The sequence below is a fragment of the Alexandromys fortis genome, unplaced genomic scaffold (genome assembly GCF_014885135.2).
Source record: "Alexandromys fortis isolate MF-2015 unplaced genomic scaffold, M_Fortis_MF-2015_v1.1 scaffold_102, whole genome shotgun sequence".
Taxonomy (NCBI): Eukaryota; Metazoa; Chordata; class Mammalia; order Rodentia; family Cricetidae; genus Alexandromys; species Alexandromys fortis.
The window spans coordinates 3,698,931-3,722,013 of record NW_026067984.1 but is presented as its reverse complement, the minus strand read 5'-3'; the positions used below and the strand labels follow the sequence as shown (position 1 = coordinate 3,722,013).

At 43.7% G+C, this 23,083-nt stretch overlaps 1 protein-coding gene across 1 annotated transcript in view; it reads right to left on the bottom strand.

Moving 5' to 3' along the window:
- Dchs2 (dachsous cadherin-related 2) overlaps positions 1-23,083 on the bottom strand; it is a 192,270-nt gene that overhangs the window by 16,777 nt on the left and 152,410 nt on the right. The window contains exons 11-15 of the mRNA XM_050158836.1: positions 20,253-20,387; positions 19,660-19,869; positions 14,963-15,820; positions 3,534-3,647; positions 921-1,132 (exon numbers count right to left, since the gene is read on the bottom strand). Coding sequence (XP_050014793.1) covers positions 921-1,132; positions 3,534-3,647; positions 14,963-15,820; positions 19,660-19,869; positions 20,253-20,387 — 1,529 coding nt within the window. The remainder of the gene's footprint in view (positions 1-920; positions 1,133-3,533; positions 3,648-14,962; positions 15,821-19,659; positions 19,870-20,252; positions 20,388-23,083) is intronic.

Sequence of the window (23,083 nt, the reverse complement as noted above, 5' to 3'; positions counted from 1 at the left end):
CAATTATCCCAATGGTTTATTTGATGAGTTTTCAAAGTAGCACTAAGAAAAGAATAAAGGTCTGTATCACTTCCCATAGAGATATATCGCAGGGTCTTCTGGGCTGACTTTCAAACACTAAACCTGTTGTATCACTGGAGTCAAGGTTTTAACAAGATGTTGAATTAGTAAATTGTCTTAATTTTTGCTTTCTGTATCTACTGTGGCTCTTCCCCAGCTTGCATCCCTTGTCATCTCTTGGTCTCCTATATTGATTACCCAGTTTTATTCCTAATTACTTCTAAGCTCAGTCTTCAAACTTCTGCAAGTTCTCAGGGGATGCAGAGGACCATGAGGAATACCTGGACCTCATCAGGTATTGGTTTCCAAGCAAGAACAAAGAAGTCCGTTGTGTCCCCTGGGGTTGTGTATTTAAACATCTTACAGGAGCAGACTCTCCAGGTGGGTCTTAGCGTGATGGCAACAGAGCTTCGCCGGGGTAGTATCCCCAGAGTAGGTGTCAGAGCAACAGCACCCTAGCAAACACAGGGACAGAAGTGACTCTGGGAGCCTCAGCCTGCACTGTCACCATCATGGGAATGAGCTCCACTGAGCCTCTGTCTTCACCTGGGATTCAAGCAAGTTTTGTGACCTCCAGAGTCTTTGCTAGTGCTTGGGGAGTCCCTGGAGAAGCCAGCGGCTGAGAACTGAGCACAGGATCAATGAAGAAGCGTGAACAAAGAAAATCAGATTTTCTGCAGTCTAAGGGCTCATCAACCCATAAGACATTGAACATATCCTGGAGATTGAGAAAATTGGATTGCTTCCTGGTAATAGGTCATAGGTACTCTGATATACATTGATTGATATCACACACACATACACACACGCACACGCATGCACACACACAGGCACACACATGCACACACACTTTCTGTTACCTGTATGACATGAGCATTGTAGAGCTGGCCTTCAGAGACTGATGCTCGGTACACACTTTGTGTGAAGCGTGGGGCATGATCATTCACATCCTGGATGGAAACCGCTACTGTGGTAAAGGCTCTGTGCCCATTGCTCTCAGCGAGAAGGATGAGCTGTGCCTCGCTCCTGACTTCAAAATCAAGGAACTTCGGCTCTTCTACAGTGAGTGCTCCTGGTTTTATTCCCAAGGCGGAAATATTAAAGAGAAGTGATGATGTTATTTTAAAATATCTCAAAACATTATTGACTCATGTGTTCTGACCAGGGCCGTTATGGAAAAAGTTGGGATCTGTGGATATTTTCACATTTCATTTCCAACTCTGATATCCTCTCTTAAATCATCCTTTTCTCTTAATATTTACATTCATCTACATTTTAAACATTTCTATTCATCCACTCACTGGGGGACCTGAACTATAAGGAAGCTGCCGTTCCCCCGCATAGAACAAGTCAGTGGATTTACGCAGTGTGAGAAAGGTGAGCGGCTCTAACTGACAGGGATACGCTGGTTCAGGCCTGTCCCTACCTCAGTCTTGCTTGTCAATTTCCACTTCCCTGTCTCAGGCAAGGATGCATCCATCTTAAGCCTTCTTCTGTGTTTGGACAACTGCATATTCTCTGCCTACCTGCTCCAGTCTGGCTCCTTTTCCTTGGTTGTGGACTATACAGTAAGCACTGCTCCCTGACCCCTGAGCACCATATTCCCAATACCTAGCTCATGGCATTCAGTACTCAGTACTTCAGTACTTAGTACTTCTATACCCTCATAGAAAATACAGAACCAGGTTACAGAAACCAACCTTGGGGGACAATGTCACAGCTCAAGTTTCTTGCCCCAAATAAGAAATTCCTCTGTGTGATTTTTACTGTGTCTGTCTGTTGTGGGATGGCGTGAAAATAGAACAGGTCAGAAAAGAGCCATGAAGAAGGCTAGAAACGGGGATTTCCCGGTACACGAAGGCACATGAGATTCTGAAGGAATCTAGACTCTGTATAAGAACTTTACTGTGCATATGTGCGTCCGTGTATGTACACACGGATGCAGCATCCACAGAGGACAGACTGAGATTGTTGTATCTCCTGGAGCTGGAGTTGCAGGAAGTCAGGAGATGCCCAGAATGGGTGTTGGGACCCTAACTCCACGGCCTCTGGGAGCAGCGCAGGTTCTCAGTTTCTGTGCCATGTCTACCTCCATCCCTTCTACCACCTAATCTAAAATGACAGAAACGCACTGTCATTTTTGACACCAGATTTGGTTCATTACAACCCACACTACTTGACAATACACACTGTAACCAATCCCTCTTGACAGCATGTGGTATACAGATATCCTGTGACTCTCACTTGGGGCATCTCGTGATGGGCAGTAAGAGTGACTGTAATGAGTGCTTTTAACCCAAAGTGATTTGTAATTTATGCACAAAAGTAAACCTTTCGTTTGGAACTATGGATCAGAAGCTCAGCTCATTTTTATCCTTAAGGAAAGTGACTATATCTTTAGAGATCAATTTTATTGATTCATCATTCATACTAGTTTTCCATTTTATAACTCACACTACTCTTGGGCACAATTTTAATGATAACGTATCAAAAGTCACATGTAATTTACTTGATTTAGTCACTTAACAGTTTAAACAAATTTCTGACCACAGTATAGGAAGGAGGAAACAGGAAGTAAGGGATGGAAAAAACTGACCAGAAAGGGAAGGGACCCAGGGTAGCTTCCTGATCCACTAAGGGTTTTTGTTTGTTTTGATTTATTTTTGCTGTTTTGTTCTGATTGTTTGTTTGAGACAGGGTTTCTCTAGATATCCCTGACTATCCTGGAACTCACTACATAAGACCAGCCTGCCCTGAAACTCACAGAGATCCACTTGCCTCTGCCTCCTGAGTGATGAGATTAAAGGTGTGTGCACCAAACCTGGCCTCCAGTAAGGTAGCATTTTTAGAGGTGTGGAGGCCCAAAAATGTGAGCCTATTTCCACCTTGACCAAAGGTCAGAGAGTTGGAACTTCCCTCAATTCCTTCAAGGTGATTGTGTTTCTACCCCAAAGATCCTACCTAGATTCAGAGAAGAGTTCTGCTCTCTCAAGGTTATTGTCAACAGGTGTGGCTAATAGCCAGCCCTTGTGCTCCAGGAATAGAGAAGTAGATCTGTTCCTAACTCAAACAAAAGTCCAAGGATCCAACTAAGGTTCCAGTTCCTTTAAGGGAATAACATTGGATTCCACCCAGAATGTTTTGGTCTAGGGTGTGAGCAGTGACTTGGTGACTAGTTCTGTTCTAGCTACAGAATGTTTAACTGTGAATGTAGCCCATGACCTTCAACTGGTCTATTCATTTCTTGTATCACGTTAATGCAGTTTTCTATCTTACTCCTACCTCTTGGGCTCAGGGTATTTTAGGCAACTGGAAAGTAACCACAGGCAATTTCAGTACTCACTGGAATTCTTCTGGGCACTATCCTATGTTTTCTTTACTTATAGTCCTAATCCCCACGCCCCAGCCCTGGCAAGTGGTAATTTTGTCGATTTAACAGAAAATAGAGTCATCCTACAGTAGAGAGGGATTACCTGAGGTGGAGCCCAGGGAAAACACTCCATCTTCATTCCCGCTAAAAATTGAATATTTAATGGGGTCTGGAATTGATGCAGGAGCAGAAGCCTTTACAGTCACAACAGAAGTACCTGTAAAGTTAGTTTAAATAAAAAGCATTAGAAAACTTTACAGAAGTGTGAGAGCAAACAGTAGGTATTATCTGCCTACTCTTGTCTTGTTGGACCCTAACGTCCAATCACCGAGGAGGAGGAGTCGCCCCAAGAGACCATCTCTCATGTCACAGCTGATGTAAAAGCATGAGGATTTTATTAATTCTGTCATGACAGGGTCTTCCAGCAGTCAGGAGGCTAGAAGATCCTGAATGTCTGGTACAGGCTATTTTTAAAGGGAAAAAAAAAACACAGAAGAAAGGGGTGTCTGGGGGTTGTTCTTTAACTATTATGATTGGCTTATTCAAAAAGGCTATTACCAATAATTGGCTGGAGAGATAGTTGAGAGTTCCAGTTGCTCTTCGGTGACTGGTTTATCAATCTATTCCATTTTACTTACTAGAGACTGAACAGAGTTCCATGGCAAGAAAGGATTTTTTCCATATGTTTGTATCATATACATTTCTAGAACTTTATATCAGTTTTTTTCTTTAAAGATTTTATATATTAAATAATAACAATATGACATGAATGTTAATCACCCTGGTTTGACCTGTATATATTGCATGCATGTATTGGCTATCACACTGCATCTCTGATCTCAGAAATAGGTATAATCAATATGTGTTAATCAAACATCTTTTAAAGTTTAGGGAGATGGGAATGTTAAGTATCCTGATTGTCACATACCATGTGCATGTTGAAAATCATTATGTTGTGCCATATATGTATATATATATGTCTCTAAAATAATATATTTGTGGGGATAAGTGTGTGCCAGAGGGGGCCAGTGATCAGCATTGTGTGTCCTATGCTACTGCCCTATGCTTAATTTTTTTTTGAGATGGGGTCTCACATTGAACCCCAAACTCCTGGATGACCCAGTCTGGCTAGTCAGTGAGCCCCTGAGATCCTCCATCAGTACCCCAGTGCTGATTTCAGGGTGTCACACTGGCCAGCATTTCACCTGGGTGCTAGATCCTCATGCTGGCCCAGTAAGCACTTCACCCACCAAGAAACATGTCTCTAGCTCCTAAATATATTTTATGTATCAACACTTGGATTTTTTATAAGTGCTTAAAGTATATGGGAAGAGGAAGAACAAAGGGGGCAGCAAGAGAAGAGGAACCAGTCTCCTAACTGGGACAAATGCTGGTCCCTACCTAAGGGGCATAGGATTCCAGAGGCACAGACATAAGAGACACAGCTTGAAACCCCTTGGTGGCAGTAACAGTGAAAAAGATAAATAAATTAGGGTAAATTGATTTTCCCCTAAAAAAATTCCCCCATATACACACATCCTTACATGTATGTTCCTCCTCCCAGTCCTTAAAATAAAATAAATAAATGTATTTTTTTTCTGAAAAGAATAGAAAACACAAAAGGTCTGGGAATAGGCAGAATTTCCACCTAGAACCCCCTTAATGCTTAACAGTCAAGTTGTGTCTATTTTATAAATACCAGAGACTATGTGATGATTTGTAAGATCAGAACTTCAGCAAGAATTCACTTTAATAAGAGGCGCAGATCCACAAGGCCAGGAAAATCCAGATAGAATGTACGGCTCTCCTTTTGTGGATATGCTATGGCAAGGGCGGGGGGAGGGGGGTCTGGGGAAACCAGACAGGGTTCCACACAAACAAGGCAAGGCATTCTGGGAACAGTGAAACAAGGCAAAGCATTCTGGGAACACTGAACTACATCCCTAGCTCGACCTTGGTGATTCCAAGACAGAGCATCACTAAGTTACCCAGGTTGACTCTGAAGTCTGCAGCTCTGTAAACCTTCTGACCCTTTGGCCTCGGACTCCCTGGTGGCTGGGATTCACAGGCCTTGGCCACCAGGACAGACTGAATCACTCTTCATTAGAAACGTTACACTTAACAGAAAGGCTGACAAAGTTTAAACCTCATTCATCTAGATTTCCAAACCCCTGTCCTTTCCAAACCACTTGCAAAGTCATCCAGCAACAAAGAAACAAATAGAATAATGGTGGTAACATCAGGTTGCTACAAGTGTTAAGAATGCTCCAATTGCACTATAAACCCGTGCTTATTGTTCTACACGTCAAGAGACACATGACTCCTGCACAATGCCTATGTTTTCTATAAACTGATGGGCATGCGCATGCATGTGCACACACACACACACACACACACTGCAGCACCCTTCATCTACGGAGTCAATCACAGTTCTGTCCTTCCTTACACAACTTATTTTTCAATAGAGGAAATTTTATTGCAACTGTGTTACCACATGTTCCTGAGGCTGTCAGTCAGAGACAAATCACTATGTAGGAAAGAGGTCCAGTCCTTTCTGATGGCCTTTATTTCTCCTAGGGTGAGGATGGTTTTTTTTCCCCCCATGCTTAGTTATAAAATAAAATGAGGACATTTCTTGTGCGTAAAAGAACAATGTTGAGTACAGGACTGGAAAATATCACTATGGCACCTCCTATGTAGAAAAAAAAATCCCAGAGAAATTTCATTCAACAAAACTCTTCAAACTAGATGCTAAAGGCAACAGAGAGCCACAAATGCTTATGCATTTTCTTTCTCTGGCAAAGTTTAAATCTGAAACATCGCTAACAGAGAGGAACTGAGTAAAGGGTCCTTCCCAGATCCTGCACACTCCCACATTACACATGTGCCTTTCTCGCTGGGTACACAGGTAAAACTTAAATCACCGTGCACAGCACATCCAGATAGAAATGACAAGCTACAAAAATTACCAAAGAACCTTCCGTTCTAATGAGGAAATAAAGAGAATAAAATATATATAATAACTATATTTTGCATTTTCAGACATTTATGAGGGGTAATTAAACAAAAGTTCAATATATTTAATAGTCTTATTTTCCTCTTCTTTACATAACTTACATTAAAAAGCCCAATCCTACCCACAGCACCACTGCAGCTATGAACTCTCAATTTGGAAATTCTTTGTTTGTTTGTTTGTTTTGTGTTTTGAGACAGGGTTTCTCTGTAGCTTTGGAGCCCGTCCTGAAACTAGCTCTTGTAGATCAGGCTGGCCTCAAACTCACAGAGATTTGCCTACCTCTGCCTCCCGGGGGGTTGGGATTAAAGGCAAGTACCACCACTGCTAGACTACAAATAAGTAATTCTTATAATTCTCATAACTGCTACATGAATGCAAAGATCAATAATTATGACAATAAATAAGCGACTATGAAAAATTGCATACAAATCTGTGCATGAACGTTTTTGAGTACTGTTCATTATTCCTAAGCATATACATTATTCTTAAAAATATTATTGATGACTGACTTGAAACTGGCATTCCAAATGGTTCTTTTATAAAGAACAGCTTTGTCAGCTTCAGTATTTTTTATTGGCAATTTCAATTGTTTGCTTTCAACATCTTGAGCGTGTGCTTTGGTTCATTCTGACTTCTGTTGCCTCTAAGGAGAAGCCTCATTGTTCTGAGAGCCCTTTGTGAGGACACATCCCTCGTCTCCTGGGACTCTTTGGAGTTCCTTGTTTTAGTGTTTGACGGTCTGATTTTAATGGCTTTTCCATGAAGCCTTCTGGGTTCATCCTAGATCTGTTTTGTGAGCTTCTCACATTCGTCTTTCTAGTTCCGTCTTCAGATTTGTAGAGTTCGTGACCACTGTTTCTTTGAAGGAGTCCTCTGCATTTTGTCTTCTTTCTCTCTTTTTGCAAGTATTTAATAAATACGTTGTTTCACTTGATGGTGATCCAAAAATTCTTTTGTAGTTTTTTTTAATCCCTTTATCATTTTGTTCCTACTGACTGTCAAATATCTGGCCTTCGAGTCCACCAAGTTTCAGCTTTGTCAAGTCGGTTGTTAAAGTTTCCCTGGTGAATTTTTCAATTCAGTTGTAGTATTCTTAAGCACTAAAGTTTCTGTTTGATTATTTTTTTATTAATAACTCTCTATAGATAATCTATTTTTCTTTATGCATTGTAGTGGCATTTCAGTTGTATTTTACTAAATAAAGACCACCTGAAGATCTGAAAGTAAAACAGTCCCACCTGTCACCTTACAGAGCAGGTTATAGTAATACACGCTTTTAGCCATAAACCCAGAAGCCACAATGACGTGCACCTTTAATCCCAGTAGCCATGCTAGATGCCACAGAAACTTGGCGGTGCATACTTTTAATCACAGCAGTGCACGCCTTTAATCCCAGCCCTGGAAAGGATTCTAAAATGGGAGAAAACAGCTCTCAATACACAGTGTCTTTCTGAGATTCTGGGAGGCGGGATCACCACTTCAGACTGAGGTTGAGGTAAGAGCCAGTGGCTGGCTGTTTTGCTTTTCAGATCTTCAAGTTGAACCCTAGTTTCTGACCCTGAGTTTTTATTAATTGTGCTTCAGTGCATACCTTACTGATTTTATTTGGTTGTCTCTATGTTTTCTTGGGACACATTGATTGAATTTCTTTAGAATAATTACATAAATTCTTTATTTTATTCTTTTGTTTGTGCCATTTTTTTATGCCTTATGTTTTGTGTGTGTGTGTGTGTGTGTGTGTGTGTGTGTGTGTGTGTGTGTGTGTGTGTGTGTAGGATGTGTGTAGCTGAAAAGCAGCCACAGCTCCAGGTTTTCACTAACTGGTTTGTACAGGAGAAGAGCTTGGCCAATCCACATGGCTGAAGATTCTGGGAACTTCATGAACCTTTTCTGATTATGTCTTCTTTAGGTTTGCACTTATAATTCCCCAGTTAGAAAAGTCTGGAAAGTTTGTCTTTTTCCCAGGAGCTTGTAATCTTGATTTTTCTATCTGGATGTTTGCTGGCATGCATGCTGAGCTATTGTAAATTGGGGGAAGGGCTTATCTGTAGTGAAATAAAATATTTTGTATTATTTCAATATGACTGTTCTTGCTTGGAGCTACAGTTGGAAGCATCTCCTGGCTAGTTCTTGCTATGCTTTCATGGCATGCCTTACTCTTAAAACTAATGGTAATAGAGATACTTTGGACATTTCCAAATACACCAAACTGTCTTCTAAAAGAACAGAGGAAGTAGATATTTGAGCAATGGGCGTGGTCAACAGCAGGACAGGGGGTCCCGCAGTGGGTCAGCATGTCTGGAGTAGAGTGACAATCCCATCACTCAACAGCAGCACAGCTATGCAGTTGTTCACTACAAAATGGTAGTTTATTGTAGTGACTGATCTAGTATTTCTCATAGGTACCACTGTTGTTAAAGTCTGGATTTGAAGTGTCCAAGCCCCCTCATGTGTTAAAAGGTCAGTCTCTGACGCAGCAGGTTTGGGGGATGAGGAGTTTGGAAGGATTAGACCATGAGTTAGTTTTGACTATTGCCTGGGGTGGGGTGGGGTGGGGGTGGGGTTAGTAGAAATTGTAGGAGGTGGGACCTTATTGGATGAATAGATCTTTGGACAGCTATATTTTGTCTGTGGCCTCTCCTCTTTCCTCCCCTCCCTTTCCCTGTTCCTTCTGCTCCTCTAGCTCCTCCTCCTTCTCCTTTCTCTCTCTCTCTCCTCATTCCCTCTCAAATACCACACAGTCCCAACCATGATATTCTGCCTCACCATGGGCCCAAAGTAATGGGGCCAAATGACCATGGATTGAAACCTCTATAATCATGAACCCAAATAAACTCCATTTTCAAGTAGGTTTTGACGTTGTTGTCCATTTCAAGTACTTTGACTTGAGATTAACCCTCTTCATTGCCTAAACATTTTATCATTGCCCTTTGGCCTGATTTTGCAAAGGTCCCACTGGACCAGGCAGTGACTTTGCCAGCGTTCTGAAGTGACCTGTGCTTTTAGCTTTTCCTTTAAAAGGTTGATCCTCCTGGATTCTAGCCTCAAGTAGAGTGGCAACCACAGCGCAAGGTTTCTGAGGTGGCCTCTCTGCCACTCCTTCATGCTCCAGAACCAGAGGGTGTTTCCCTTCTTCCCACACAGCAGATGTACTTATGAATCCTTAACATATAGTTGGGACCACTTACTCTGTCTGTAAAAGACAGAATATGATGTCTTTGTATTTCTGCCGTATCAAACCCGATGCTTTCTTTCCACATATGTGGATTCTGCTTGTAGGAAAGGCAGAGAAAACTATTGTGAGGACATATTAACAGTGTTCAACTACAGTCCTGTTTCTTATCTTTTTAAAAGTGTGATGCTTCAGGACAGAGTTAGACAAGACCAGTTCTTAAGAATCAACAACAACAGCAACCTACTGTCTCCAGGACAGAAACTCTGGGAGGTCAAGGAGTGAGGGGAGGAGCTTTTAAACGCAAAGGAAAGGAAACTGGTACACAGGAACCAACACAGCCTCACTAAATCCAGCTTGGCAGAGCTAGGAAGGGCGGATGGCACTCGGCACTCATCTCACACCCTGGTCTTAATTGGGGAGGATTGACAAACAACTCCTTGGTCACAATTTGGCTGCCTGTGTCTTTATTCCTAGAAGGAAGAAACCTAGTCATGTCAACGGGGCTATTGCAATCCACACAGCAACTATTCTTCGTACATAGAACCCGGCACCATGATGGACATGGGCATCTCTTTCACAGTCTGAGAAGTCACTCAGCGAGGCTACCTTGCTTTTTCTGTTTGTTTACTTGTTTTTGTTTTGGGTGGAGGTTTTGTTTGTTTGTTTGTTTTTTGAGACAGGATTTCTCTGCATAACAGTCCTAACTGTGCTGGAACTAACTCTTTTACACCAGGCTGGCCTTGAACTCACAAAGATCCACCTGGCTCTGCCTCCCAAATGCAGGTATTAAGAGCATGCACCACCACCACCCAGCTGAGGCTACCTTTGTGTGAGCAAGCCAGTTCAAAATCCCACCACAGGGGACTGAGGAAGGTGGCTCTGTGGTTGAGAGCCCTTACTGTTCATGCAGAAGACCGAGGTTTGATTGCCAACACTTAGAGCTGCTTGTTACCCCAGTTCCAGGGATCTGTCCCCCTTTTCTAGAGTCCACGGACACATGCTGCACATGTGTGGTGCAATATATACATGCAGGCAAAATACTCATACTCATAAAGTAAAAATAATTCCAGCATGGATGAGGGAGGGGCTACTGAGGCCCCACCCCTAACTAAGAAGCTACTGGCAGTTAAAGGCTACTGAAGGCAGGGAGTCACTTATCTCTCTGGAGGGGGTGCCCCAGTGGATAACCTTATACCCATGCATATATGGGCAGCAATAATTGCACTCAGTGGGCTAAAAGTAATAATGATAACAAAAGAAATTAAAATTTAAAAAGAGGACCTGAAATTGGTAGGGTCCTGGGGGAAATGGACAGAGAAGTCAGGAGTGTGTAAGATTAGGATACACTCTATACATGTATGGAATTTCCTTTTAAAATGAATAAAATAATAATAAGTTAAGGTAAGTAAGACCTGGAGCTTTTGCGACTGAGACCCAGATGGGGCCTGGGATGCACTCACAGAGATGAAAATGGTCTTGAGGCATATGCCTTTTGAGAAACCTTAACCTGGCCTAAGACTTTTCTTCTCTCTCCTTCAGTGTTATCTTAAGTCATAGATAAGGTAAAAAAAAATCTATATTGAAAATGACTACATGGAGTGTCCTCATTCCTATGGAATTCATCTCAAATGCAAGACTGGTCCCAAATAGTGGAATAACAGAATAGATTTGTTTTTCCCTCCATTGCCACAGGCATTCCAAAGTCCCCAGGGACGTAGTGTTACCTACTCTAATGCTAATGGCATAATTTATTTCCTTAGGAAGAATAATTCTTATCTAGTTTGTACAGAAAATGAACCAGATGCCAGGGCTTTCAAAACTGCAAACACTTCAAGATGATTATACAACCATTATGTAATAGTTCCTTGCTCTAGTTAGAACTTAAACCCTGCTAGCTTTATAAACTTCATGTCGAGATTAAAGACAGAAGGAAAATCGCCGCAGTAACAACTGAAGTGATGACTGGTACCCTCCTACAGCTTAATCTAATCCTTGCAGCATCCACGTGAGGAACTCATTACCGCCTCCACTTCCTGGAGCTGGAACTCACTCATTGTGCGCGGTGGAGCCGTGACAGACTAGCCCGCGCGGCTTCAATAATGTGTGTCACATTTCCACACTGCCCGGCTGATGGAGAACAGCGGCTCACTGGATCTCCTGCCAAAGCGCTGGAAGACGGTTTTCTCCTCCAAAATATCAAGATCTAAGGAGGTTACTTATTTTCCAATATTAAATATATTTCACTAGTCAGCTTGCCCCCGTGTGTCATCATGTTTCAATATTGTTTCAGGTTTTCCAAAGTCTGACTACTTACTAAACGTTTAGCCAGGGTCTCAAAATAATTCAGAATGCCAATTTTCCACCCCAGGGCAATTCGTAGAATTGCGTGCAGTTCTGAAAAGCCCACACTGAGGGCGACAGCACTGACTCATCCTCATCAGGGGAGCCACAGTGTTAGAAGGCAAACAGAAGCACCAGGAAGGCTCCTTCTGGAAGCCTGTTTCCCCATTTAGTGGATTTAACCATTGTGAGGAACCAAGTGGTTTATTACTAACTTTTGAGAAAGCCTGGGGCTTCCGGGTGCGATATCACTTTAGGAGTTGCTTCTGTGTTGTGCAAAGAGTTGGTATGGGGGGGGGGGGCAAATGTTCTATTCCAAAGAAAGGAAGAGAGGAAGAGCATTGAAATTCATAAGCAGAGTGATAGGACAGAAGAGGGGTATGGAGAAGCCGAAGGGTGATTTGGGAAACATAAGAGGCACAAGGCTCTATGATTAAAAAGCAAAAAAAAAAAAAAAAAATCCCAGAGAACTTGGACAACAATGAGGACAGTAAGAGAGACTTACATAGATCTAATCTACATGGGAAGTAGAAAGTAGAAAAAGGCAAGATCTCCTGATTAAATTGGGAGCATGGGGATCTTGAAGGGGGGAGGGGAGAGGCAGGGAGGGATGTAGAGAAAAATGTAGAGCTCAATAAAAATCAATTAAAAAAAAAACAAGAAGCACAAGGCTTTGGCTGTAAGGCCCCTCTGCATGGGGAGGGGAGGCAGGGGCCTGATGGGCGTGGCCGGTGAAGAGAACAGCAATGTTCCTCACAGGCCAGCCCTCAACTATTGTAAGCCTCAAATCCAGGCAAGGGTTCTGGGCACTTCTATGGCAAGAGAAGAACTCCATTTTGTCAATCTCCATAGCTCCAAGAGCCCTGGCCAGGGACCATTTTGAGAGAGATGCTAAACTGAGCTACCCCAGAGACCTAAGAACCAGCAATAAGCGCAGAGCAGAGCCTGCTAAGAGAGTGCTGGAAAGTGATGGAGGATGGGGGGACCACACAAACAGGCAAACAGAAAAGAGCGGCTAGCAGAAGACTCAGGCAGTGAAGTGTTTAGGGGAGGTAGCTCAGTCCTCAGGGTAGGAGATGACCTCACTACCTGAGAGTAACCCCCTAAACCTGGAGTCAATAGGTAGATCCAGCCTCTGGAGCCACGCCCCCTCCGTTCAGGGCTGCAGCATCCAGAAGAGTGCATGTCACATAGGTCCACATTCCCCAGATGGGTCTCACTAGGGTTTGGAGGTGTGGGAGACAAACCTGTCTGTGTAGATCCCAACATTCTTAGGAGACATCCTTCAGCTTCAATATTAGCCGCTCCAGGATCAAAAAACTGGGGACTCTCTGCAGAGTGGGAGAATCTACCGATTCCACGGACTAAGTGTGGCGAACAGAGGCCCCTTTTGCACAAAGAAAGGAGGATGCTGAAGTTCAAGGCATTCTGACAGATGCCAGTATGAGGTCAGGACCAGCAAAAAATCACAGGAAAGGCAAGACACTCCTTCAAATTCAATTGACCCTCCCACCAGGCAGCCACCTGCCTCCTGTTTCGAATACCTATAAAGATGTCACACCAACGTGCTGTCTAGGAAACTATGTCAGAATACCCTGGAGGTACTTGCTCATTGGTGTTTACTATTCACTGCAACCAAGGTGTAGAATTAGACTAGACACTCATGAACATGGATGGATAGGGAGAAAGAGAGAGCGTAGATACAACTGGTGTCTTAGTCAGCTACGAAGAAGCGTGAAATTCTGCCATTTGCAGGGAGACAGGAGGAACTGGAGATGACCGTCCTTAGAGAAATAAAACAAGCAACATGTGTCCTCCAGTATGTGAAATCCATATAGAAATGATATCCATACATGTGATAGTTATGTACATATGAAACACAAGCGGAGGGGTAAGCCATTGCCATGTGGCGATACACAGATTAATGGAGATGGGTTAAATTAAGATGTAAGAGTTAGCTGATAAGAAGCTAGAGCAAATTGTGAGCTCACCAAGGCCAGCTGGACTACGACTGAAAAACCATGGGATAAAACCGGACTCTCTGAATATGGCGGACAATGAGGGCTGCTGAGAAGCCAAGGACAATGCCACTGGGTTTTGATCCTACTTCATGTTCTGGCTTTGTGGGAGCCTAGCCAGTTTGGATGACCACCTTCCTAGACCAGGATGGAGCGGGGAGGACTTTGGACTTTCCACAGGGCAGGGAACCCTGACTGCCCCTCAGACTGGAGAGGGAGGGGGGGAGGAGGGGGGGGGGGGGGAGAGGAGAGGGAGAAGGGGGGAAAAGGGAGACGGGGAGGGAAATGGGAGGCGGGGAGGAGGCGGAAATCTTTTTTTTTCAATAAAAAAATTATATTTAAAAAAAAAGAAGCTAGAGCGAGCTAATAGGCCAAGCACTGATTTAAATGATATAGTTTCTGTGTGATGATTTCGAGGCTGAGCTGCCAAACAGCTGGGAAACAAACAAGTGACCCTCTTACCACACTACCGGGAAGTGGTGACTCCGCAGGAAGCAGGCCTCATGGAAGGCTGTTAGATGGTTGGGGATGGACCTTCAAAGGGCACTGTCCTCCCTGTTAGATGGTTGGGGATGGACCTTCAAAGGGCACTGTCCTCCCTGTTAGATGGTTGGGGATGGACCTTCAAAGGGCACTGCCTCCCAGTCTACTTCCTGCTCTCTCCTGGGAACAGTCTGCTCTGCCATGCCCTCCCAACATGATGCTGCCCCAAAGGAGGCCCACAGCATTGGGGCCGTTCCATTTTGCCTGGAACTTCCAGAACAGTGAAGCAAAAGAGCAGTCCTGTTTTTAATGAGCAGATCGATCCTGTCATTTCATAGTAGCATTGGAAAGCCAATCCAATCACATTGATTGTAACTTTCCAATATCCGGAACAGGCTCATCAGCTTGTATCTGACAGTGCAATGGCTATCTCTTCAGTCTATATTAAAGCATTTTGCCCAGATTGGTGAAATATACAAGACACTTGAAGATACACTCACCTGGTTCACAGTTTTCCATCACAAGTCCCGTGTAGAGGCGGTGGCTGAAGGAGATAGTCGCATCTTCTCCTTCCGTGTGAACAACCAAGAGGCCCTTGGTTGCCCTCACTGGGATCCCTTGATCCGTGGCTTTTAACTGCACCCAAACAGGAAAAGATTCTGAAGATGGATTCCGCCGAAGTTTGACTTCTCCTGTATATTCATCGATAGAAAACAATGACTGGGGGTCCGCGAAGCCGAAAGTGACAGTTCCGTTGGGCCCTGCGTCTGGGTCACTGGCTCTCAGCTGAGCAATGGTCTGGTTCAGGGACAGTTTGGGGGACAGGAAAGCATCAGCTGGGTTCTTTTCCCAAACAGGATCATTGTCATTAGCGTCAGTGACAGATATGAGTACAGTCAGCACGCTGCTCTTCGCGCCTCGGGGACCGCAGTCCCTGGCCACAGCTTGGAACCTGTGCTGCGGCCTGGCTTCTCGATCAAGGGCACGGCTAGTTCTCAGTGCCCCTGTTACCCGATCAACAGAGAATGTACCAGAAGACTCCCCCAGCAGAAAATATTCCACCTGCCCATTGAGGCCTTCATCTCTGTCCACAGCAGACAACACCAGGACCACAGTGCCCAACTCAGCATCTTCTCTCACAGAGGACTGGTAATGAAGCATGGGAAAGGAAGGGCTGTGGTCATTGTCGTCCAAAACCCTAACATGAAGCTGCATCACCGAGCTCCGGGGTGGATTCCCCAAATCTGAGCACAGGATAATGAGGGTAAAGTTGTTGATCTGCTCTCGGTCCAAAGCTCGAGTTGTCGAGAGTTCTCCTGAGGTTGCGTGAAGTGCAAAGTTGTCACCAAGGTTTCCACCTGTTACAGAAGACAGTTGAAATCTATTTGAAATGGGAAAGAAATAGCTCCTTATAGGTGACATTACTTTTTAATCATTGAAAATATTTATTTCCTGATTATTGTATTGTAGCACTTTCCTAAATACTGAGAACAACTGAGCAAGACCAACACCATAACCCCTCAATACGCATCTTAGAACATGCTCAACAATCTGATTTTTTGTACACACATTTTGCTTTCATATATTTTTAACCATAACATTAATATGTGCATTTTATTGACAACAAAACACTATTAAGTGATAAGAAATATTGTTTGGGGGTATTTTTTTGCTATCCATCAAAAATTGATAAGTAGAGGTGGGCCCTGGAGAGATGGCTCGGGGGTTAAAAGCATTTGCCACTCTTCCAGAGGGCCCAGTACAATTTCAGGGCTTATAAGGCAGCTCACAAACTTTTGTAATTCCAGTTTCATGGGACCCAATGCCCTCTTCTGGTTTCCATAAACAGTAAAACACATACATAAATGCAGACAAACACATATATGTGTGCAATAGATGAATCTCTTAGAAAACACCCCAAGAAAATAGCAGGTGGATTGTAAGGGTTTTCCAAAATGCAACTAGCTGCTACGTGTATTTCCGCCGTGCTAAGTGTATTTCCGCTGTGCACCACTTCCATGTTCCTCCCTCCTACAATCCCCTGGCACCACGTGTACGAGTCCTCACACTTCTGTCAGATGACCGCACAACTGCCCAGTTCTCCCATGACATCAGCAAGGATATTTTATCCATCTCTGTATCTTTCAAAATATGTGTTCTTTACTATCTTCCATAGGACTAACTCTGTCTCAAAGTCATCTTTTTAGATTACTGAAGTAAAAATGGTTCCATCTCATTGGCCATATTCTTGAATGTGTGGTAAGATCAAAGTACCAGGCTCATGGATATGGGGCCATACTAGCTTGTAAGCACTTAAAGCATATGGAAGCAAAGTGTTCAGAGAACATAATTTCAATAAATAGGGGCTGGGGGGGGGATCCTGACTTTTTATTTATAAGACACGGTTAATCTACATCCAACACAGGGATAGGCAAATGTGTTGTGTGGTATTTGTGACTGAAAAATCAATTCATTTGCTCAACATTCATTGAGGCCCGATGATGTGCCAAGTAGGAGCTCCTACTGTATACTACAAGTAGGCTTGATATTGGAACTGTAAGGAAGAATTGGACACGTGATCTTGCTCCCAAGACCTTACAATCCAAGAAGGGACAGCTTGGGATCCAGACCTTAGGGTATATGCTCTTAGCACTCATATTCAGGTGGCGTGGGTGCGTGGGGACCCAACAGTGTAGAGCATGTGAGCATAGCCACATGATGCTATTGGAAAGGATAACATGAAGATTCACTCTTCAACGGGAAGAAGCAAGATGACATTTGGAGACAGCATTATGTGTAAAGCAATGACTGTGCATGTCGTCCCGGAAATGTGAGCACTTGGCAGCTGAAATGTCTTGGAGCAGTTTCCCTAAACTGGGTTCCCTTGAAGTTTGCAGGTAAGATAAGGTGTAGAAGATGAGACATGGGTTGTCACAAGTGAGGATATGGATTTGAGAGGAAACAGGGTCCAATCACAAGGGTTCTACTTCATTGCCTGGCCTTAAGGGGAGAGCTGGATGGAGTTCGGGCAGAACCAGGAGTCCTGTTTTCAGGAGGAAGACTGAGGAAACAAGGTAAGAATTTACTAGAACATGGAGGGCGTTATATAATCTGTGCTTGAGAAAGCAGGAAGGAGAGGACTCTGAAATAATAGGTGTGTACAGGAAATGGGTAAATTCTAGGAGTACAAAGGTGGAAAGCAAGACCCAGGAAGGGAGCAGTCACGACTTAGCTTAGGTAAATGCTATGGTTTTGATGTTGAATAGGCCCCAGGTGCCCATGTTTAACACACGCTCTTCAAGGTGGTGCTGTTACAAGGTAATGGTTGTTAGTATTCAAGTATCTCTACTGACCTTGGAGTTCTGACAGGATGCTTGCTCAGCTGCAGCCACTAAGAGCACCTCCTGTGCACAGTTACTGTGTTCCCTTTGAAGGGCCCTGCCCACCTCCCATCCCTCCTTCTTTCTCTCCCTGTCTCATCTGTCCCTCTGTTGACCCCCCCCCATTGCAGTTCAGTGCAGAAGTAGTGACTGGCTTTAATGACTGAAGAACACATCCTACTTCATACAGAAAAGGTCTTTGCTATTAATTACCAAGTTTACCCAATTTTCTGTGTGATGGATAAATAACTGCAAAAGGCTATGAATTGGTTTGGGGGAGAAGCAACTCAGAAAACGTTCAAGCAATAACTTTACTTCTATCAATCAACTGTCCTCCCCACTTTTAGGATGCACACAAGGGGCTGACAGAGCACAGCCTAGTGGAAGAGCGTGCATGTGGTGCTTCTGAAGTCCTGGACTCTGAACTCCATTGCCAGCACCAAAAAAGAAGTTTAAAAATGTGGACAGTCACTTCTAAACCTGTGTCTGTAACAAAGAAAATTGGCAGGAGGCCTGTTGTTTTTTTCCTTCACTCTAAAACAGTAGATTGCTGTATACACCCAACTAGTCAAGAGGCTAAGTCAGAAGGAACTTTGAGTACAGGGTTTCAAGACCAACCTGGGAACATTATGCGATTTTGAGAAGGAGGGAAGGAAGGAAGGAAGGAAGGAAGGAAGGAAGGAAGGAAGGAAGGAAGGAGAGGGGAGGGAAGGAAGGACAGAAGGCCCACATTCATAAACTAGAAAAGGGGATCCATCAATTTTATTAAGCAATTCATTTTTAACACAATTTGGTTTTTAATAAACTATTAACAAAAACTTGGACAGTATCTTTGATATTTTAATAAATTCAATGTAAAATAACTTTAAAACTTAGATCCCATATTTATTAAAATTTTAACTAGTTTCCTTTCAATATATACAAATACTCAAATACAGAAAATATAGTGACAATAGTTGATATAAGAACAAATATCTACTTCATTATGGTAAATTGGGTCAGGATATAGAAGGAGTCATCAACTCAAGATACAAAGAAAAAGAATAAGTGACCATGGGGGGGGGCAACAGAAAAAAGACATGTGCTCTATATGTATTTGCCCTAGTCTTGGCATACAAGCAAATTCAGAAAAGCTTTCAAGACCTTAGAAAATGTGGAGGGTACTGATCCAGGGTGGGCAGCTATCCCGACCTAGGGTGTGGCTACTTGCTATTTTGGACATTATGATTGCCCTTAGAGGTAGATCTGCTCCACGCTGACCAAAGGTCAGAGAATTCAAGCCTATCCCCACCCATTCATTTTAAAACAGGAGGTTTGCCGTAGGGAGTGGCTGCCTACAGGATACTTGGTTGAGGGTGTAGTCACTGCATGTCCTCCCTAAAACATCAGAATGCCTAACTCAGGAAATAGTGGCTTGATGTCTCAAATATTGAAGCAAGTAATTGTTCTGGTAGCCCTTTGCATCACGTTAAAGTAGTCGTTTGCCTTCTTCCTCCCTTTGTGGACTGGGGCGTATAAGAGCATAGAAGATAAACACAGTTGGATTCAGTATTCAGTGTTCCCTGAGCTCCCTCCCAGCACTCTCCTAGGTCTCTGTATTTCTTTTGTATCTCTACCCATCGGCCTAGCATTTCTAGTCCACACACCCCTACCCTGGAACATACGAACTGGTCAAGGCTGGACCCTGACAGGGAGGGAGCAGCAGTTCTCACTGAGTGTGGAGTTTGTAGGAAAACACAGCAGACACCAAAACGGAAAACTCTCCAGGCCATCCGCATTGGTCGGTACCCAGAGAACACCGACTTTGTGAGACTCACCAGCTAAGCGATAGGTCACCGTTCCATTGTTGCCAGCATCCATATCGAAAGCCAGCACAGTGTAGACAACCCCTGGGTCTTGGTTTTCCAGAACTTCAATGCCGTGGCTGAGGACAGCAAGCTCTGGGGCGTGGTCATTTTCATCTTCAACGGTGCAGATGATGGTCGCCGTGCTGGACAAGGGCGGGACGCCACTGTCTTGCACTAGTACTGACGATGGACACAAAGAAGGAAGGGTTGTGGCTTTTAGTACACACCTAAGAAACTCGGTTCTTGTGACACAGTGTGAGACTGAACTACCTGGGTGACCCTGGGCCAATCATATTTCATTTAAGGAGATTTAGGAAAATCCTAAACTTCAGGCTAGAGAAATGGCTCAGTTAAGAGAAATTGCTGTTCTTCCAATAGCCCAGAGTTGATCCCAGCACCCAGTTAAGAAGCTCGCCTGTAACAATTCAAGGGAATTAGAAAGCCGTTTCGGGCCTCCATGAGTGTTACATACTCATGGTGCTCATACAGACAAGAGGCACACACTCATCCATGTACATTTTCAAATAAATAGAAAAAAATTAAAGAAATGCTAAGTCCCTTACCTCGAAGTGTGAAGATCCCTTGAGCTTCTCGGTCAAAGGTGACCATTGTTACCACCTCTCCCGTGTCAGGGTTGATCTCAAACAATCCAAAGGCAGGCCCTGGCATGATTTGAAACTGAAGCTTGGAATTGACTCCTTAAGGAAGAAAAAAATAAAGCAAAGTTTAGAAATTCTTTCTTTGGGAAATTTGACCCTTTTCATGTGCATATTATCGGGCTGTAGATGAGAAAGGCAAGATTATTAAAAAGGCTTCAGATGAAAGTAGAAGACCATACCTCTCTCTGCTCTTCTGGAGTGACGACCCCATGAGCAGAAATGCTTAGTTTTCAAAAGCCTTATGAGACTTACCCACAGCGAATGCTTCGTATTTTTTCCTTCCCATAAAGTTTCTCTTAGGAGTGAGCAACTCTACAACACGGTCCTAATTACTCCTCCTAACACCCCCTGATTGTGACTTAATGACATAATTGTGAACTTGTGGGACACAGGACAATTCCTGTAGATTATCCTCGGTTTAAAAAGCCTGTGCTCCGCGGCAGGACTCTGTTTATTCTTAGCCCGAGGAGCGGGCCCACAAGGTTGCTTGTGTGGTTAGTCTTGCTTTGTTTTGTGTTTAACCTAGCAGTTGGTCTTCTATCTGGAGCGAGGCAAGCCATGCCACAGTGTTATGCGCTGTGAAAATAATTCCTCCCATTTCTGCGGCTCTAAGGAGTCTCTTGTTTATTCCTCCTCACGCCCTTGTAATTGTCCCGAGCAAACAAGAGAATAAGAAAACAGAAGAGAAATAGAGATGACTTCGTCTAATTCCATTACCTTACTAAGCAAGTTGGAAGCCTGGGTCTACAGATATTTAGTGCCGTCCTCAGGATGACACACATCTATTGAAGGATGCATACGTGACCAGTTGCTTCTGTGTGTACATGACACTAGCTAATATTAGAGCCCAATGCCTGCAGCCCCATGATTTCTTCCTCACGGCTCTGGAAAGCACCCGTCCCAATGACTTTCTTTCCCTCCGCAGCCCAGCCTGAGTTTACTCCATCAAACTCGCATCTTCCTCACGTCTCGTGACTTTGAGTTGAAGATTCCCAGCAGAGTGACAGCCCATGCTCAGTCCAGTCATCTTTCTGCTCTCCTCGGTTATTCAACAAACACTGAAACTGAGAGAAAGTCCTAACAGCCCACGTCAGGGTCACTCAAACATCAGCATCATTTGTGACTGTCCACAGTCACAGCTCGTCTGTGGGGTTTCCCTCCAAATACATCCTGGCTCGCTCCCACAATGTCCTTTGTATTTCTCAGAAAGAAAGGAAATACTGAGAAAGAATTCTCTTAATCATCTGAATAGATGTTCTATCTGCCCATCTTAATGGCAGAAGAAATCCCTCAACTGTTCAGACTTGGACTTTTCCTAAAGTCTCTAGCCTTTCCTCTATAGTCTTTCCTATCCTCTGAAACTGTAAGAATTAAGTCCTTCTCAATATTTCCACATTTCACTTAAGGATGTCGTCCATTCTCTGGAGCAAACTTCAACCCACTGTCACCCCTAGCTATTCTTTCCACTACGAGCAATGATTTTTCTGATCATAAAGTCTAGTTGGCTATCTTCAGCTCTTACCTATTTTAGCACCTCCATGGTGTTATCAGTTACTTACCGATGTCCAAAAAGACAGAAAGGAACAAAAGAAGATTTTAAAAAAAAATGGAAAGAAGAGTAGAAAAAGAAAATATTTGTGCTTTCTTCTTCTTTGCTTTACATTTTTGTTTATTTATTGATCTGTTTATCCAGTTGTTTGTTTTGCTGCTAGGTTTGGAATTCAGGGCCCCACACATATGGAAGACATTCTGTAATTGAGATTCAATCCCTCATTATTTCTCTATGTCACATTCTACTCCTCATTTCCAGAGTGGGCTGAAAAGGGCTTATTCTGGCTATAGAGGTGGAGCTGAGTACAGATTCATCCACTTCTTTCCTAGTCAACGACTCCAGAAAACACCATGTACAATGAACTCCAATTGTTTGTTTGGTTATTTAACTTTTCCCTCCCTCCCTCTCTCTCTCCCTCCTTCCCTCCCTTCCTTCTTTCTTCTCCCCCTCCCTCCCTTCCTTCCTCCCTCTTTCTCCTTCCTTCCCTCCCTTCCTTCCTCCCTCTCCCTCCCTTCTTTCCTTCCTTCCTCCCTCTTTTTCTTTCCTTCCTTCCTTCCTCCCTCTCTCTCTACCTCCTTCCCTCCCTTCCTCCTTTCCTTTATCCCTCCCTTCCTTCCTTTCTCTCTCCCTTCCTCCCTTCCTCTTTCTCCTTCCTTCCCTCTCTTCCTCCCTTTCTCTCTCTCTCTCCCTCCCTCCCTCCCTTCTTTTCTTCCTCCCTCCCTCCCTCCCTCCCTTCCTTCCTTCCTTCCTTCCTTCCTTCCTTCCTTCCTTCCTTCCTTCCTTCCTTCCTCTCTCCTCTCATTTCTCCCCTCTGTGCTCAATTATCCATGCACATTTACTGAATGCTAGACTTGGAAAGATATTGTTAAGACAACCATCTTGGTCTCCAGAGGTCCTTTCTTGCGGTATAGACGATTAAACCCAGGAGTTATAAAGAGTGGTGGGGTAGAGTTCAGGGGGAGTAGACGGATGAATTAAAGGTAATATGTTCACTCTCTCATCCAGTAAGCACGGAACCGTCTAAGGTAACGGGAAGGTGGCAGAAACATGGTGCTAGGAAGACCCCAAAGCCTTTCTCCTCACAAGACTTAGCATACAGCACTCAGTACAGTGATGTAAGCAAGCACAGTGCTACACATACGGCGTGACTGACTCAGCAGAGATGCTCTGTGGGGCCATGAAA